Source organism: Pogoniulus pusillus, chromosome 19 (assembly GCF_015220805.1).
Source record: "Pogoniulus pusillus isolate bPogPus1 chromosome 19, bPogPus1.pri, whole genome shotgun sequence".
In the NCBI taxonomy this organism is placed as follows: domain Eukaryota; kingdom Metazoa; phylum Chordata; class Aves; order Piciformes; family Lybiidae; genus Pogoniulus; species Pogoniulus pusillus.
In genome coordinates, this window is record NC_087282.1 from 7,382,674 (window position 1) to 7,401,246 (window position 18,573).

Here is an 18,573-nt window from a genome sequence, read left to right on the forward strand (position 1 = left end):
GGGCTGCAGCACTCTGCAAGCACAGCATGTTCTCACCTCCAAGAGCTGCCAGGCTGAGCGCAGGCTGCCAGAACCTGGCACAGCCCAAGCGAGACAAGTGTGGCCAGCAGGTCAGGGGAGGGTCTCCTCCTTCTCTGCTTTGTGCTAGGGAGGCCACAACCAGACTATTGTGTCCAGTCCTGGGCTTCCAAATTCAAGAGAGACAGGGAACTACTGGGCACAGTCCAGCAGAGGCTATAAAGATGTTGAGAGGAATGGAGCATCTCCCACCTCACTCCAGCCTCCTTTCAGGGAGCTGTAGAGAGCAATGAGGTCTGCCCCTCAACCTCCTCTTCTCCACACTAAACACCTCCAGTTCTCTCAGCTGCTCCTCCCCAACCCTCTTCTCCAGACCCTTCACAGTCTCCTTGCCCTTCTCTGGGCATGCTGCAGCCCCTGAAAGTCCTTGCAATGAGTGGCCCAAAACTGAACTCAAGACTCAAGCTGTGATCTCACCAGTGCTGAGTACAAGTGGACAATCCCTTCCTTGGTCCTGCTGGTCACACTACTGGTGATCCAGGCCAGGATGCTGCTGCTCTTCTTAGCCACTTGGGCACACACTGGCTCATCTTCAGCTGGCTGTTGACCAGCATCCCCAGGTCTTTTCTCAGCACCATCCTGTGGGAAGCTGCTGCTGCCACCAGCCCAGCTCTGCTGATGCTTCAGTTTTGGGCTCCCCAGTTGAAGAGGGTCAGGGACCTGCTGGAGAGGGTCCAGCAGAGGGCTGCAAGGATGATGAGAGGACTGGAGGGCACTGCCTGATGAGGAGAGGCTGAGGGACCTGGGGCCTGCTTAGTCTGGAGAAGAGAAGGCTCCTCAATTCAAGACAGATGTTGAGGTGCTGGAAGGTGTCTAGAGAAGGGCAATGAAGACTGTGACCCCTTCTTCTGTTGCTGCTTGCCTGGCAGCAGAGCCCAACCCCACCTGGCTACAGCCTCCCTGCAGCAATGAGCTGCAGACAGCAATGAGCTCTGCCCTGAGCCTCCTCTGCTGCAGGCTGCACACCCCCAGCTCCCTCAGCCTCTCCTCACAGGGCTGTGCTCCAGGCCCCTCCCCAGCCTTGCTGCCCTTCTCTCAACACCTTCCAGCACCTCAACATCTCTCTTGAACTGAGGAGCCCAGAACTGGACACAGCACTCAAGCTGTGGCCTGAGCAGTGCTGAGCACAGGGGCACAAGAACCTCCCTTGTCCTGCTGCCCACACTGCTCCTGAGCCAGCCCAGGATGCCATTGGCTCTGCTGCCCACCTGGGCACACTGCTGCCTCACCTTCAACTACTCTCTGCCGGTACCCCTAGGTCCCTTTCTTCCTGGCTGCTGTCCTACAAACTCCCATTGTTCTGCTGTGAATATTGCATGTGTTGCTCTTCTTTCTCACAGTCTCAGCTGCCACAGCCAGATGCTTACCTGAGACTTCACATTTACAACCCAGCTAACATCTGCAGCATGCACCCCTGGCTGCAGCAGGTCCTGGAGTGTGGTTGGGAAGAGGCAGCACTTCCATTTGGCAGGGAGATGCTACAGCAGGCTCTCAGAGGGCCCTCTGGGTGGTGAGACCAGACTGCAAAGTGTTGATATTTGGAAACTCAGCAGAAAATGGCTCCTTTTGACTTAACTGAGAACACTCCCTGCTGAGAGTGTTGGATCCTTCTGGTTGCTTTTGAAGCAGCTTGCTCAGAGCTGCTGCTGGTGTAAATTGACTGAGGAATTGTGAGCTCTGCAGTGACTGAGAGCATAGAATCACAGAATGGTGAGGGCTGGAAGGGACCTCTGGAGATTGAGTCCCTACCAAAGCAGGATCAACTCACAGGAACACCCCCAGGTGGGGTTTGAAAGTCTCCAGACAAGGAGACTTCACAACCTCTCTGGGCAGCCTGCTCCAGGGCTGCAGTACTCTCACATCAAAGAGGTTCTTCCTCTTGTTGAAGCAGAAGTGCCTGCACCCCAGCATCTCCATTGCCCCTCGTCCTATCACTGGGCACCATTGAATAGAGCCTGGCCCCACCTGCTTCACAGCCACTCAAACTAGCTGTAAGCATTGATCAGATCCCCTCTCAGCCTTCTCTTCTCCAGGAAGGCAGCTTAGAGACATATACCCTACCCTTTCCTCCCAGGTCATAGAATCAAGCAGGTTGGAAGAGAGCTCCAAGCTCAGCCAGCCCAACCTAGCACCCAGCCCTGCCCAACCAACCAGACCATGGCACTAAGTGCCCCAGCCAGCCTTGGCTTCAACACCGCCAGGCACAGCAACTCCCTGGGCAGCCCATTCCAATGCCAATCACTCTCTCTGACAACAACTTCCTAACAACATCCAGCCTAGACCTCCCCTGGCACATCTTGAGGCTGTGTCCCCTTCTTCTGTTGCTGCTTGCCTGGCAGCAGAGCCCAACCCCACCTGGCTACAGCCTCCCTTCAGGCAGCTGCAGACAGCAATGAGCTCTGTCCTGAGCCTCCTCTTCTCCAGGCTGCACACCCCCAGCTCCCTCAGCCTCTCCTCACAGGGTTTTTGTGTTCCAGGCCTCTCCCCAGTCTTGCTGCCCTTCTCTGGACACCTTCCAGCACCTCAACATCTCTCTGCAATGGAGGAGCCCAGAATTGGACACAACACTCCAGGGGTGGTCTGAGCAGTGCTGAGCACAGGGGCACAAGAACCTCCCTTGTCCTGCTGCCCACACTGCTCCTCAGCCAGCCCAGGATGCCATTGGCTCTGCTGCCCACCTGGGCACACTGCTGCCTCATCCTCAGACTACTATCCACCAGAAGAGGGGCTCCAACCCCCTAAGCATTTTCCTGCCCTCCTCTGGACCTGCTCCATCAGGTCCCTGTCCTTCCTACATCGAGGGCTCCAGAGCTGGACACAGTACTCCAGGTGAGGTCTCACCAGAGCAGAGTAAAACCAGACCCTTCCTTCTGGCAGCTGTCACAGGTGTGGCACAACTTACCAGGTCGATGCTCAGAAATCAAATCAAAGGTATTGAAAAAAAGCAGCGAGTTTCTTACCCAAAAAAGTAGCAGGATGGAATTTGACGACCAACAAATGCACATCAATGCAGCAGGAAAGCTGCTCACAGCCACACCAGAAACACTCCAGCACCTAAGGCACGTTCTCAGGGCAGCTGGCACAAGAGCTCCTATGCAGTCGGCAGCTGCTTGGCTCCCTCTTGGGGAAAACACTGGGAATAAAAAGCTGCTGCCTTGGGAACTCCATTGCCTTACAGGCTGCTGAGCTGCAGGAACCCTCCCAGGCTCTCTGAAGGAGATGCCACCGGGAAGCTGTAGGGTTTGGCTCCATATCATGGAATCAAGCATGTTGGAGGAGACCTCCAAGCTCAGCCAGACCAACCTAGCACCCAGCCCTGCCCAACCAACCAGACCATGGCACTAAGTGCCCCAGCCAGGCTTGGCTTCAACACCTCCAGCCACGGCCACTCCACCACCTCCCTGGGCAGCCCATTCCAATGCCAATCACTCTCTCTGACAACAACTTCCTAACAACATCCAGCCTAGACCTCCCCTGGCACAGCTTGAGACTCTGTCCCCTTCTTCTCTTGCTGCTTGCCTGGCACCAGACCCCAACTCTACCTGGCTACAGCCTCCCTTCAGATGGCTGCAGGCAGCAATGAGCTCTGCCCTGAGCCTCCTCTGCTGCAGGCTGCACACCCCCAGCTCCCTCAGCCTCTCCTCACAGGGAAGGCCAGTGGCATCCTGGCTTGTGTCAGGAATGGTGTGGCCAGCAGATGTCGAGATGTGATCGCCCCCCTCTGCTCAGCACTCAAATACCAGGTTCAGTTTGGGGCTCCTCACCACAAGGAGGACACTGAAGAGCTAGAGTGTGTCCAGAGAAGGGCAGTGAGGCTGGCAAAGGGCCTTGAACTTAAGTGATATGAGCAATGTCTGAGGGAAGAGGAGGCTGAAGGGGAGACATCATTACCCTCTACAGCTCCCTGAAAGCAGGCTGGAGTGAGGTCAGGATCAGTCTCTTCTCACATGCAGCAAGTGACAGGACAAGAGGAAACAGCCTTGAGCTGTGTCAAGGGAGGTTCAGGTGGGATTCTAGGAAGAATGTCTTTCCTGAAAGAGTGGTCAGGCACTGGCACAGGCTGCCCAGGCAGGTGGTGAAGTCCCCATCCCTGGAGGTGTTTAACAGCTGCATGGATGCGGTGCTGAGGGCTATGGGTTAGTGGCAGCAGTCAGACTGTGAGCTCTATGTGAGCAGCTGGACCTGATGTTCTCAAAAGTCTCTTCCAACCTCAACAGTTCTATGAATCTCATCTCAAAATAACCTTGAACCTCAATTTGCAGGAGGATGTGGACTCAGAACCTTCCCATTGCTGCCTCTTCATCCAGCCACGGCGTCAGCAAGGAGCTGGACCCTCTGGCTGCATGGCCCCAGTCAAGTGTCATAAGCACCCTAGGTCCACCCCTACAAAGCTGCCACCTTCCTAGCACTGACAAGGAGCAGTCAGTGAGACAACACTGATCAAAGAGTTCTTTCTCCAACTGAACTCCTTACTCTGGCACAGGAACCCCAGAGCTCCTAGAAATCCATATGGATCAAGGATACAAGGACAGGCAGAGGGAGCTGGGGTTGGTTACCCTGGAGAAGATGAGGCTCTTCTCCAGACTGATTAACCCCAAGCTATTAGGGGAGACCTAATTGCTGCCTATAGGCTTAATAGTAGGAGGAAGCTGTTGTCAGAGAGAGTGATTGGCATTGGAATGGGCTGCCCAGGGAGGTGGTGGAGTGGCTGTGACTGGAGGTGTTGAAGCCAAGCCTGGCTGGGGCACTTAGTGCCATGGTCTGGTTGGTTGGGCAGGGCTGGGTGCTAGGTTGGGCTGGCTGAGCTTGGAGCTCTCTTCCAACCTGCTTGACTCTATGATTCCAGTACCTGAAGGTGGCTACAAGAAGGATGGAGAGAGACTGTTTGCAAAGGCCTGCAGGGACAGGATGAGGGCAATGACTTCAAACTAGAGCAGAGCAGATTTAGATTGGATGCCAGGAACAGATGAGGGTGGTGGAACACTGGAACAGGTTGCCCAGAGAGGTGGCTGGGAACCCATCCCTGAAGATAGTCAAGGTGAAGCTCAACAGGGCTCTGGGCAACCTGATCTAATTGTGGACGCCCTTGCTGACTGCAGAGGGGGTTGGACTGGCTGAGCTTTGGAGGTCCCTTTCCAACCCCAGACCATTCTATGAGTTTAGGATACATTTTTCCACAATCATTTTATTAGGCCTCAATCTTAGATGCTTCAGCAATATTCATCAGCCAAAAATAGAGTTTGATGCTATTTTGGTCCCTTTCAGAGTTTCAGGCCAGTATTGCAAGTGCAGGCTAATTACCACCTGAGGTTACTGATCAAGAAGTCATCATTAATAGCTCAACATTTTGCCACTTAGTGATTTGGTTTCTATTTCTTCCCCTTGTGCAAAGCACTTAATAAGCAAAGGATGTGCTGCAAAGCAGGGTGAGTAGAGGAGAGGGCTGTAGGATTATAAAGTAACATTCCCAAGGTTTATTTCCACATTCCACAGAAGAACCAGATGAAGCTCAACAAGTGCAGAGTCCTGCACCTGGGGAGGAATAATAAACTCCACCAGTACAGGTTGGGAGGTGATCTGCTGGAGAGCAGCCCTGTGGAGAGGGACTTGGTGGCTAACAAGCTCCCCATGGCACAGCAATGTGCCCTGGTGTATTAGGGATCCTGGGGTGTATTAGGAGGATGTGTCCAGCAGATCAAGGGAGGTTCTCCTCCACCTCTACTCTGCCCTGCTGAGACCTATTCTTGAATACTGCCTTCAGGTTTGGGCTCCCCAGTTGCAGAGGGACAGGGATCTGCTGGAGAGGGTCCAGCAGAGGGCTAGGAGGATGATGAGGGGACTGGAGCACTGCCTGGTAAGGAGAGGCTGAGGGAACCTGGGGCTGCTTAGTCTGGAGAAGAGAAGACTGAGAGAGGATTTGATCAATGTTTCTAAGTATCTGAGGGCTGCCAGGAAGGGGGGGACAGGCTCTGCTCACTGCTCCCTGGGATAGGACAAGGAGCAATGGATGGAAGCTGCAGCACAGGAGGTTCCAGCTCAACACAAGGGGAATATCTTTCCTGTAAGGGTCCCAGAGCCCTGGCACAGGCTGCCCAGAGAGGTTGTGGAGTCTCCTTCTCTGGAGCCTTCCAAGGCCTGTCTGGATGTGTTCCTGTGTGCCTGTGTTAGATAGGATTGTCCTGCTCTGGCAGGGGGCTTGGACTGGATGATCTCCTTGGGTCCCTTCCAACCCCTAACATCCTGTGAGCCTGTGATTCCTCAGCCTTCCCAAGAAGCACTTTTGGCAGAAGAATCTCTGTTGCCATTAACTCTTCCTTTCCCTTCACACTATGCATCCTGTATTTGCTCACCATCACTAACCTCACACTGTCCACCAGGACTTAAGCAGTGCAGCAGGAGAACTCCTGAGATTTGTGTTGTGTTCATCTGGGCCTCCAGACAGAAGGATGGAGAGGGAGCAGGGATTGTTTAGCCTGGAGGAGAGGAGGCTCAGGGCAGAGCTCATTGCTGTCTACAGCTACCTGAAAGGAGGTTGTAGCCAGGTGGGGTTGGTCTCCTCTCCCACACAACCAGGGAGGACACAGCCTCAAGCTGCTCTAGGGCAGGTTCAGGCTGGATGTTAGGAAGAAGTTCTTCACAGCAAGAGTGATTTGCATTGGAATGTGCTGCCTGGGGAGGTGGTGGAGTCTCCACCCCTGGAAGTGTTTAAGAGGAGACTGGATGAGGCACTTAGCACCATGGTTTTGTTAATTAGAAGGTGCTGGGTGACAGATTGCTCTTGATGATCTCGAAGGTCTTTTCCATCCTGAATGATTCTGTAAACATCTTCAGAAGTGGTGAGTTGGGCAGGGAAAAGCAGCCAGGGCATGAGCTGGACCCTCTGAGTGTAAGTCATAGAGCTGTCTCAGTTGGAAAAGATTTTTAGGATCACTGAGCCCAACCCTTCTCTAACTCTGCCAAGGCTGGGGTTAAACCATGGCCCTCAGCACCACAGCTCTGCCTCTTTGAAACACCTCCAGGGATGGGGATTCAACTACCTCCTTGGGCAGCCTGTGCCAGGCTTTGAGAAGCCTTTCAGGGACGGAGTTGTCTCCATCTAGAGAGGACATGCAAGGCTCACTGCTGGAAGATGGTCAAGGTGGCAGCTACAGCACCATCAGAGCTCAGTGGCCCTGATCTCCTCCAGCATAGAGCCATGGTAAAGGAGAAACCCAGCAAGGTGGATCCTTGGCACTCCCTGGCTAGGATAGAGGATGCCAGCCCTGCTGTTCTTCCATCACTGCAGAAAGCCAGGTTGAAGACATCCCCAACCCAACACAGAGCATAATGGCAGTGCCCACAGTAGCCCTGGTACTGTGGTGTACCCTCCCACAGAAGCACAGCTACCCTGAGCTGCTGCTGCTCTTCTTTCTGCCTCACCACTCCCAACCTACCCTGTCCAGAACCAGTCATAGAGTGGATTAGGTTGGAAGTGACCTCAAAGTTCACCCAGTTCCAACCCCCAACTAAAACAAGTCATTCAAGGCCTCATCCAACCTGGCCTTAGAATCAATTAAGGTTGGAAGGGACCACAAGGAGCAGCCAGTTCCAACCCCTCTGCTACAGGCAGGGACATCCTACCCTAGATCAGGCTGCCCAGAGCCTCATCCAACCTGGCCTTAAACTCCTCCAGGGATGGGGCCTCAGCCACCAATCTGGGCAACCCATTCCAGGGGAACAGCCACAATCTCCCTGGGCAACCTGTGCCAGTGTCTCACCACCCTCACTGCAAAGAGCTTCTCCTTAACATGCAGGCTGAATCTCCCCTCTGCCCGTTTAAACCCATTCCTCCTCCTCCTGCTGTCACTACCAGACCTTGTCAATAGTCCCTCCCCAGCCCTGCTGTAGCCCCTTTCAGATACTGGAAGGCCACTCCAAGGTTTCCTTGAAGCCTTCTCTTCTCCAGGCTGCAGAGCCCCAACTCTTGTAGCTTGTCCTCATAGCAGAGCTGCTGCAGCCCTCCAGCTGCAGGCTTTGCACTGCAGAGCACAGAGGAGGGCAGCACACAACCACTTCTGCTCTCCGTGCTAACTGCACATCCATCTGAGCTGCAGCTGGGGTGGGCACCCACGCTGCCAAAGGCTCCTTAAGGGAATGGGCAGTGGCCTGGGCACAGAAGGCTCCTGTGGCCTGGTTAACAACAGAGAAGCAGTGCTGGGCTGAGGGAAGGGCAGGGAGATGCAATTCACCTCTCCACGACTTCTTGTCCGTTCCAGCAGAGAGTGTCGTTGTGAACAGCAGAGCTGTGGCTGCAGATGTACTCTGGCAAGCTGCTGTAAAAGCTGCTGTGGAACTTCAGCTTCCTGATGAGTTCTCTGGAAGGGAGGGGAGCAAAGAAAAGAGAAGGTGATAATGGGGTTGGTGCACTTGAACCAGCAAAGGGAGACACATAAACACATCAAGGAAGCAGCTGGGTGCAAACCATGAGTCCCAGTTCTGCCTTCAGGCACTCCTGGCTTAGGGTCAGCAGCAGGTTATTTCTTTGGCTTCCTTCCTCCCCTGAAGGGATCAGCCCCTGGAGCTGGGGCACTCCCAGGAGCATCCCGTGGTGCCCGCAGCAGTGGGACCTCCACCCTCCATGCCCTGCCAGCTGTAGAGGAGTGCCCAGCAGCACCCAGCTGTCAGACACAGCAAGCTCAGGCAGGCTTGGGTGCAGAGGGGAGCCCAGCTCCCTCCACCCCTCTTTGCTTGGGGATCTGGTGGGGTCCCATCACCAGATGAAGTCCCCAGCTGCCAGCTGGGGGCAGGCGAAGCACAGAGAAGCCATCCCAGCACCAGCCAAGGCAGAGGCTCTGCTCTGCCTCTCTGCTCACCAAGAGCAGGTTTCTGCCCTGATCAGCCTGGCAGCCCATGCAGGCAGAGCCAAGGAGGCCCAGGGCCACCCAAATCCTCCCTCACTTCGCCACAACACAGCCTGCCAGGATAGAGCAGGACCAACTGGTCCATGTCACAGAGCCACAGAATTAACCAGCTTGGAAAAGACCTCCAGGATCATCGAGTCCAACCTAGCACCCAACACCTTCTCATTAACCAACCCAGGGCACTAGGTGCCCCAGCCAGCCTCCTTCTAAACACCTCCAGGCATGGTGACTCCACCACCTCCCTGGGCAGCCCATTCCAGTGCCAATCACTCTCTCTGACAACAACTTCCTAACAACATCCAGCCTAGACCTGCCCTGGCACAACTCCAGACTCTGTCCCCTTGTTTTGTTGCTCCTTGCCTGGCAGCAGAGCCCAACCCCACCTGGCTACAGCCTCCCTTCAGGGAGCTGCAGACAGCAATGAGCTCTGCCCTGAGCCTCCTCTTCTGCAGGGGCATGGCTGATGAGGAGAGGCTGAGGGGCCTGGGGCTGCTTAGTCTGGAGAAGAGAAGACTGAGAGGGGATTTGATCAATGTTTCTAAATATCTGAGGGCTGCCAGGAGTGGGGGGGACAGGCTCTGCTCACTGCTCCCTGGGATAGGACAAGGAGCAATGGATGGAAGCTGCAGCACAGGAGGTTCCAGCTCAACACAAGGAGGAACTTCTTTCCTGTAAGGGTCCCAGAGCACTGGCACAGGCTGCCCAGAGAGGCTGTGGAGTCTCCTTCTCTGGAGCCTTTCAAGGCCTCTCTGGATGTGCTCCTGTGTGCCCTGTGTTAGATAGGATTGTCCTGCTCTGGCAGGGGAGGTTGGGCTTGATGATCTCTTTGGGTGCCTTCCAACCCCTAGCATCCTATGATTCTATGAAGAGCTTCCTCCCCAAAACACCCCTGGCTAGAGCAACCATTTCCACCTATAACCACTCCTGAGAGCACCCCAGGCACTTAGAGCAGCGTCCAAGAAACCCAAACAAGTTGCCTGGTGCACTGCAAAAATGATCTCCAACACACAGATGAAAAGCAGGAGGCAGTTTTAGAGGTTAAAACCCCCCAGCATAGAAGCCCTAGGTGAGGAAACACCTGCAGACACCCTGCTGCACTTCAGAGCCAGCCACAGAGCAGCTCTGCAATTCAGACTCAAATCCAGCTGCAGCTCTATGGGTGAAGGATCTAAGGAGCTCTTCCAACTGCCTCCATGGGGCCATCTGATCTGGCAGCCACTCTTGAAGCCCATCCCACTCACCCTGAGCATTCATTCTTACCTTCTCCTGCTCGACAAAGTCTCTTCTTGCTCCATGTGAGCCACTTTTAGGACCTTCTTGGCAACAAAGAGGTCTTCAGGGTAAGGAGCTGAGCGGTGCTGCCTCTGCTGAGCGTGGCCACACAACCGGCTGAGCTGCAAAGCACAAACAACAGCATGAGGAGCTCTTCAGCGTGGAGAACAGAAGGTTCTGGGCAGACCTTAAGAGCTGCATTTCAATATCTGAAGAGGAACTAAAGGAAGGTTGGGGAGGGACTGTTCAGAAGGGCCTGTGGTGACAGGACAAGGGACAATGGTTTGAAACTGGAGCAGGGGAGATGTAGACTGGACTTAGAATCATAGAATCAAGCAGGTTGGAAGAGAGCTCCAAGCTCAGCCAGCCCAACCTAGCACCCAGCCCTGCCCAACCAACCAGACCATGGCACTAAGTGCCCCAGCCAGGCTTGGCTTCAACACCTCCAGCCACAGCCACTCCACCACCTCCCTGGGCAGCCCATTCCAATGCCAATCACTCTCTCTGACAACAACTTCCTCCTCACATCCAGCCCATACCTAGAGTCAGTAAGTGTTGGAAAGACCCTCTAAGATCATCAAGTCAACCATCAACCCAACACCACCATGCCCACTAAACCCAAAGTGCCACATCTGTGTGGGTTTTGATCACCTCAAGGGATGGAGACTCCACCACCTCCCTGGGCAGCCTGTTTCAGTGCTCAACCACTCCTGCAAAGACATTTTGTCCTACAATCCATCTTCAACTTCCCCTGGTGCAACTTGAGGAATTGCCTCTTGTGCTATCACCTGATACTAGGGAGAAGAGCACAACCTCCACGCATCAACCTCCTTTCAGGAAGCTGTAGAGAGCAATGAAGTCTCCCCTCAACCTCCTCTCCTCCACACTAAACACCCCCAGCTCCCTCAGCTGCTTCTCCCCAGCTGTGTTCTCCAGACCCTTCCCTGGACAGGCTCCAGCCCCTCAATGTCCTTCTTGGAGTGAGGACCCAAAACTGAACTCAGGACTCAAGGTGTGACCTCACCAGTGCTGAGTCCAGGTGGACAATCTACCCCTGCTCCTGCTGGCCACACTATTACTGATCCAGGCCAGGATGCTGGTGGCCTTCTTGCCCACCTGGGCACACACTGGCTCATATTCAGCCACCTATCAACCAGCACCCCAAGGTCTTTCCCTGCTGAGCAGTTTCCAGCCACACTGCCCCAAGCCTGGAGCATTGCTGGGGTTGTTGTGACCCAGGTACAGGACCCAGCACTTGGCTTTGTTAAACTTCATACAGTGAACCACAGCTCATTGATCCAGCCTGGCCAGATCAAACAGTCCTGTACAGGGTGGGCCAAAAGGGGAGTTCCCCAGCAGCAGTGGTGCCTGTGGAGGACATTTGTCCCTTGGTGATCTCCCAGAGAAGGAAACAGCTGCAAATTCACCCAGAGCAGAGCCTGCAGTAGCGGCTGTGGTCCTGCTGGCTGTCTTGGGACAGTGGCTGCATGAGAGATATTTAATGAGGCATTTAGAATCCCTTCTCCTGCTGCTGGAGCCAGTTACCAAATTATCTACATGCTAATGAGCTAATTTGTGTCATTAACCAAGCTCTGTTAATCAAGACCTCCCATGGTATGACTGGGCTGGAGCCACAGTGCTTCCTGCTTTGTTATTAGTGGTGATGTGGATGATGCTCATCCCTGGGCATATCCAGAGCAGCCCAGGCAGATGCTGAGCTGCCTCAGGATACACAACCAGGTCTTGGGGTCTACTTTACAGAGGGGAGGTGCTTCCTGAAAGTCTGGCTACTGCTGAGGCTGCACCTGGGATATTGAGGTCACTTTTGGGCCCCTCACTCCAAGAAGGACATTGAGGTGCTGGGGGATGTCCAAAGAAGGGGAACAAAGGTGGTAAAAGAGTCTGGAGAACAAGGCTGGTGAGGAGCAGCTGAGGAAACTGGGGGTGTTTATTGTGGGGGAGAGGCTGAGGGGAGTCCTCACTGCTCTCCACAGCTCCCTGAAAGAGGTTAGAGTCTTCTCTCAACTAACAAGGGACAGCAGGAGAGGAAATGGCCTCAAACTGTGCCAGGGGAGGTTTAGGTTGGAGCTTAGGAGAATGTCTGCTGCAAGAGCAGGCAGGAGCTGGAGCAGGCTGCACAGGGAGGTGGTGGAGTCCCCAGCCCTGGGGGTGCAGACATGGCTCTTGGGGATATGGTTTAGTAACCAAGCTGGCACTGAGCTGACAGTTAGACTTACCGACCTCAGAGTTCTTTTCCAGCCTTAACAATTCCATGACTCATCCCTGCTGGGATGTGAAGGGGGCTCCAGCAATTGCCAGCACCACAACCCCTCCAACTCCTCCTTTCCTTGAGCCTCATCCCACCAGCCACACAGATCACAGAATGTCACAGGGGCTGGAAGAGACCTCCAAAGCTCAGCCAGTCCAACTCCCCTGCTAGAGCAGGACCACCTACAAGAGGTCACACAGGAACACAGACAGGCAGGTCTGGAATAGCTCCAGAGAGGGAGACTCCACAACCCCTCTGGGCAGCCTGTTCCAGGCTTCTGTCACCCTCACAGGGAAAAAAATCCTCCTCCTGTTTCCATGGCATTTCCTATGCCTCCACTTCCATCACTGCCCCTAGTCCTGGCACTGGGCATCACCCAGCAGAGCCTGGCTCCAGCCTCTGGGCACTCACCCTGCACATCCTTAGCAGTGTTCATGAGGTCACCCCTCAGTCTCCTCTTCTCCAAGCTCCAAGGCCCAGCTCCCTCAGGCTCTCCTCACAACAGAGATGTTCCACTCCCTTCATCATCTCAGTGGCTCTGCACTGGACTCTCGCAAGCAGTGGTCCACTTGATCCTTGAGCAGTGGCCAAGGCTTTCATCCAGCCACATACCCATAAAACACCCACTCAGTGCAGGACCTCTCAGAATGCCATCCCAGAATATCAGGGAGTCACTTCCTTAATCTTCCCAGCACCAAAGCAAAGCAGCCAGCTCAGCTCCCAGCTAGCTGCACCCCGGGGGCCAAAGGCGCACTCGCTGCCCACGGCTACAAGCATCTGATGTGTGAAGAGAAGAGGTTAGTTCTGTTCTACTACACCTAGCATCTGGGTGAGCAAATAAATTAGTCATCTCACCTCCCTCATTATCAGAGCAGCACAGGTTGTTTGCTCAGGCTGCCACAACATGAAGAACAAAAGGGAAGCCCTCCTAGGAGCTGGGCAGTGCCATTGCTGGGTCACAGTGCGGTGGGAAGAGCTGCTGGTCCCTTCTGCAGCTGCAGCTCCTCTTGTCCAAGTGGAGGAGCTGCCTGAGAAGAAGTTTCTGCAGCATCTTACCTGGGATTTCCCCTCCTGCACTACCATGGCTGTGTTTCCTCTCCACCTGTCTAAAGCTAATTCTCACAGAAGGATATATATGAGAATCACAGAAGGGTAAGGGTTGGGAGGATCTCCAGAGATCAACTCCAACCCTCCTGCTAAAGCAGGGTCAGCTAGGGCAGGTCACACAGGAACACATGGAAATGGGTCTTGAAAATCTCCAGAGAAGGAGACCAAGTGCAGGGTCCTGCATCTGTGTCGAGGCAATGCCAAGCACCAATCCAGGCTGGGCAGTGAGTGGCTGTGAGAGGCAGTGCTGCAGGTGAGGTCTGAGTAAAGCAGAGCAGAGGGGCAGAATCCCCTCCCTGTGCTGCTGCTCTCCCTGCTCTGCCTGCAGCCAGCACACAGCTGGCTCTGGGCTGCACCCACCAGTGCTGGCTCCCGGGCAGTTTGTCACCAACTGACACCCCCAAGGCCTTCTCCTCAGCCTTGACCAGCTGAGGTGAGACTACATTCTCAAAAACTTAATTTCTGATAATCATCTGTCTCCCATGCTGAGTTTTCACACAATTTATCCTGCCACTGATTCAGAGGCTGGAGACAGAAACTAATGAAGTGATGCCAAGGCCAGAGTGGGTGGGCTTAGCACTTTGCTACAAGCTGGGTGCATCAAAATAAAGGAGCAAAGGCATTTAAATGAAATGAACAAGCAAGGCCAACAAGCTGCCCCTGGAGGTGTTGATGCCAAGCCTGGCTGGGGCACTTAGTGCCATGGTCTGGTTGATTGGCCAGGGCTGGGTGCTAGGTTGGGCTGGCTGAGCTTGGAGCTCTCTTCCAGCCTGGCTGATTCTATGATTCTGGGCTGCTCTTGAGCTGCTTCTCACCACCTGCGACTCCACCACCTCCCTGGGCAGCCCATTCCAATGCCAATCACTCTCTCTGACAACAACTTCCTAACAACATCCAGCCTAGACCTGCCCTCCACAGCTTGAGACTGTGTCCCCTTCTTCAGGGAGCTGCAGACAGCAATGAGCTCTGCCCTGAGCCTCCTCTGCTGCAGGCTGCACACCCCCAGCTCCCTCAGCCTCTCCTCACAGGGCTCTGCTCCAGGCCCCTCCACAGCCTTGCTGCCCTTCTCTCCACACCTTCCAGCACCTCAACAGCTCTCTGCAATGGAGGAGCCCACAGCTGGACACAGCACTCCAGGTGTGGCCTGAGCAATGCTGAGCACAGGGGCACAAGAACCTCCCTTGTCCTGCTGCCCACACTGCTCCTGAGCCAGCCCAGGATGCCACTGGCTCTGCTGCCCACCTGGGCACACTGCTGCCTTGTCTGCAGCTGCTCTCTACTGACACCCCCAGCTCCCTCTCTGCCTGGCTGCTCTCAGCCACTCTGGCCCCACCCTGCAGCACTGCTTGGGGTTGTTGTGGCCACAGTGTAGGACCCTGCACTTAGCCTTGTCCAATCTCATCCCATTGGCCTCTGCTTATACCCATCACCTGCACTTCATCAGGAAGACAGAAAAGAGACGATTCCCTGCTCTTCATCCAGCAGAAAACATGACTTGGGGGCATAGAAATGGATTTACAAGCCTTGATTTTAGGATGCACATCATTATTAACCCAGCAATGATTTCTCTTCCTGATGCAGGCACTGAAGCAGAAGTAGCAAACCCAGCAGAAGACAGCCCTCCTCTGACACACATTTCACTACAATTCCTCCTTAATGAAGAGCTGAATGTCATTAATCAGCCCTGCAGCATCAGGGTGGCCATTAGTCAGGCCTCACCATGTAAGGATTACATAAGAGGCAACAGCTGAAGGCACTGGTGCAGAGCAGCGGCCAGGGTGGGAAGGAAGTGACCTGCTCTGCCCGGCGAGGAGCAGAGGGTTTAATAATGCATGGCCTTTAAATAATGCAGCACTATAATGTGCAAAATGCACACAAACACTAATGCTTACAATAACAGAGAGCCTCTCACACCACTGCCTGCCAGCATGCCCAGGCCCTGCTGCAAGAGCTTACCAGGGACACTCAGATGCCCCTGCAGCCCCCACACCGCACACGCAGGAGGGCAGGGACAGCCAAAGCTCATCCAGTCCAACCCCCCCTGCCACAACTGGGTCATCTAGAGCAGATCACACAGCAACACATCCAGGCTGGAAGGGACCTCCAAAGCTCATCCAATCCAACCCCCTCTGCCAGAGCTGGGTCATCTAGAGCAGATCACACAGCAACACATCCAGGCTGGAAGGGACCTCCAAAGCTCATCCAGTCCAAACCCCCCTGCCAGAGCTGGGTCATCTAGAGCAGATCACACAGCAACACATCCAGGCAGGTCTAGAATATCTCCAGAGAAGGAGACTCCACAGCCCTCCTTGGGCAGCCTGTGCCAGGCTTCTGTCACCTTTTATTCCTCCTCCTGTTTCCATGGAATTTCCTGTGCCTCAGCTTCCACCACTGCCTCTTGTGCTGGCACTGGGCATCACCCAGCAGAGCCTGGCTGCAGCCTCTGGGCACTCACCCTACGCTCACTCTGCCCTGAGCAGTTTTCTGGTAGCCCATTTCAAATACTGGAAGGCCACAATAAGGTTTCCTCAGAGCCTTCTCTTCTCCAGACTGAAGAGCCCCAACTCTCTCAGCCTGTTTTCATAGCAGAGCAGCTCCAGCCCTCTGATCATTCTCATGGCTCTTCTCTGGACACCTTCCAGCACCTCCAGATCTTTCCTGTACCAGGGGCTCCAGAACTGGGCACAGTGCTCCAGCTGTGGTCTCAGAGTAGAATCATAGAATTAAGCAGGTTGGAAGAGAGCTCCAAGCTCAGCCAGCCCAACCTAGCACCCAGCCCTGCCCAACCAACCAGACCATGGCACTAAGTGCCCCAGCCAGGCTTGGCAAGAACACCTCCTGCCACGGCCACTCCACCACCTCCCTGGGCAGCCCATTCCAATGCCAATCACTCTCTCTGACAACAACTTCCTAACAACATCCAGCCTAGACCTGCCCTGGCACAGCTTCAGGCTGTGTCCCCTTCTTCTGTTGCTGCTTGCCTGGCAGCAGAGCCCAACCCCACCTGGCTACAGCCTCCCTTCAGGATGCTGCAGACAGCAGTGAGCTCTGCCCTGAGCCTCCCCCTCCCTCTCCCTGCTGGCCACACTTCTGCTGCTGCAGCCCAGGCTCTGCTTGGCTTTCTGGGCTGCAAGTGCACACTGCTGGCTCCTGTTGAGCTTCTCCTTCAGCAGCATCCCCAGGTCCCTCTCCCCAGGGCTGCTCTCCAGCCACTCACTGCCCAGCCTATATCAGTGCCTGCAATTGCCTCGACCCAGATGCACTTAGTCTTGTTTCAACCAGACCTTTTCTTTCCTTTGGCTTTCAACCAACTCTGGAAGTCTAAAGCCATCCCAGTGTGTCAGCTAGCAATTAGCTACTGTACACTGTTTATTCTTGAGCAGAGTCCTTGAGTGCAAGGGTAATAGCCTTAGAAACACAGCATTAACTTGCTCCTCAATGACTTTTCATATGGATCTTCTCAAATCACTGCTCATAAAGTATAAAAATCTCTTTGCTGATGATAGTCCAATCTCTTTAATTAGTTCTCTCTCTCTAACAGCCATCTAAGAGCAACTGGGACGTTTATCCAGAGCAGAGTGTGCCAGGCTTAGTGCTAAGGCTGCTTTAACTGGTGGCAGCAGAAGGAGCTGGGCAAGAGCAACACCTGCCCTGTGACCTGTGTAAATCACACTCAGAAGCACACACAGCTTCTCAGGCTTATCCTTCAATGAATCACAGAATCATTACAGGTGGAATAAGCCTCTGAGATCATCAGCTCCATCCGAGAGCCACTGGATCCTCACAAGTCCGTGGGACCGGATGGGATCCATCCTAGGGTGCTGAGAGAGCTGGCAGCTGAGCTGGCCAAGCTGCTCTCCATCATTTACCAACAGTCCTGGCTCTCTGGAGAGGTCCCCAAGGACTGGAAGCTGACAATGTGATGTCCATCCACAAGAAGGGCCAGAGGGAGGAACTGGAAAACTACAGAGCTGTGAGCCTGATCTCAGTGCCAGGCAAGGGCATGGAACAGGCCACCTTGAGTGCCATCACACAGCACCTACAGGATGGCCAAGGGATCAGGCCCAGCCAGCATGGGTTTAGGGAGGGCAGGTCCTGCCTCACCAACCTGAGCTCCTTTTATGATCAGGTTCCCTGCCTGGTGAGTGTGGGGCAGGCTGTGGATGTAGTCTACCTGGACTGCAGCAAAGCCTTTGGCACCATCTGCCACAACAAGCTCCTGGCACAGCTGGCAGCTCCTGGCTTGGGCAGATTCATTCTGATATGGGTCAAGAACTGGCTGGAGGGCAGGGTCCAGAGAGTGGTGGTGAATGGTGCCACATCCAGCTGGCAGCTGGCACCAGTGGTGTGCCCCAAGGATCAGTGCTGGGCACAGTCCTGTTCAGTATCTTTAGTGATGATCTGAAGCAGAGGATTGAGTCCAGCATCAGTAAGTTTGCAGATGACACCAAGCTAGGAGCAGCTGTGGAGCTGTTGGAGGGTAGCAGAGCCCTTCAGAGGGACCTGGCCAGGCTGAATGGGTGGGCAGAGGCCAATGGGATGAGATTGAACAAGGCCAAGTGCAGGGTTCTGCACTTTGGCCACAGCAACCCCAAGCAGCACTACAGGCTGGGGCCAGAGTGGCTGAGAGCAGCCAGGCAGAGAGGGAGCTGGAGGTGCTGGGAGAGAGGAGCTGAAGAGGAGGCAGCAGTGCCCAGGTGGGCGGCAGAGCCAATGGCATCCTGGGCTGGCTCAGGAGCAGTGTGGGCAGCAGGGCAAGGGAGGTTCTTGTGCCCCTGTGCTCAGCATTGCTCAGGCCACAGCTTGAGTGCTGTGTCCAGTTGTGGGCTCCTGAATTGCAGAGAGCTGTTGAGGTGCTGGAAGGTGTTGAGAGAAGGGCAGCAACACCTCCTTGGGCAGCCTGTGCCAATCCCTGACCACTCTTGCAGCAAAGACCTTTTCCCTTGT

The 18,573-nt window shown here is 54.6% G+C and overlaps 1 protein-coding gene across 2 annotated transcripts in view; it reads right to left on the bottom strand.

Moving 5' to 3' along the window:
- The window catches only part of GPC3 (glypican 3), a 192,306-nt gene that overhangs the window by 72,020 nt on the left and 101,713 nt on the right, over positions 1 to 18,573 (bottom strand). For both annotated transcript variants that reach the window (XM_064159110.1, XM_064159111.1), the window contains exons 4-5: positions 10,239 to 10,372; positions 8,307 to 8,432 (exon numbers count right to left, since the gene is read on the bottom strand). In XM_064159110.1, coding sequence (XP_064015180.1) covers positions 8,307 to 8,432; positions 10,239 to 10,372 — 260 coding nt within the window. The remainder of the gene's footprint in view (positions 1 to 8,306; positions 8,433 to 10,238; positions 10,373 to 18,573) is intronic.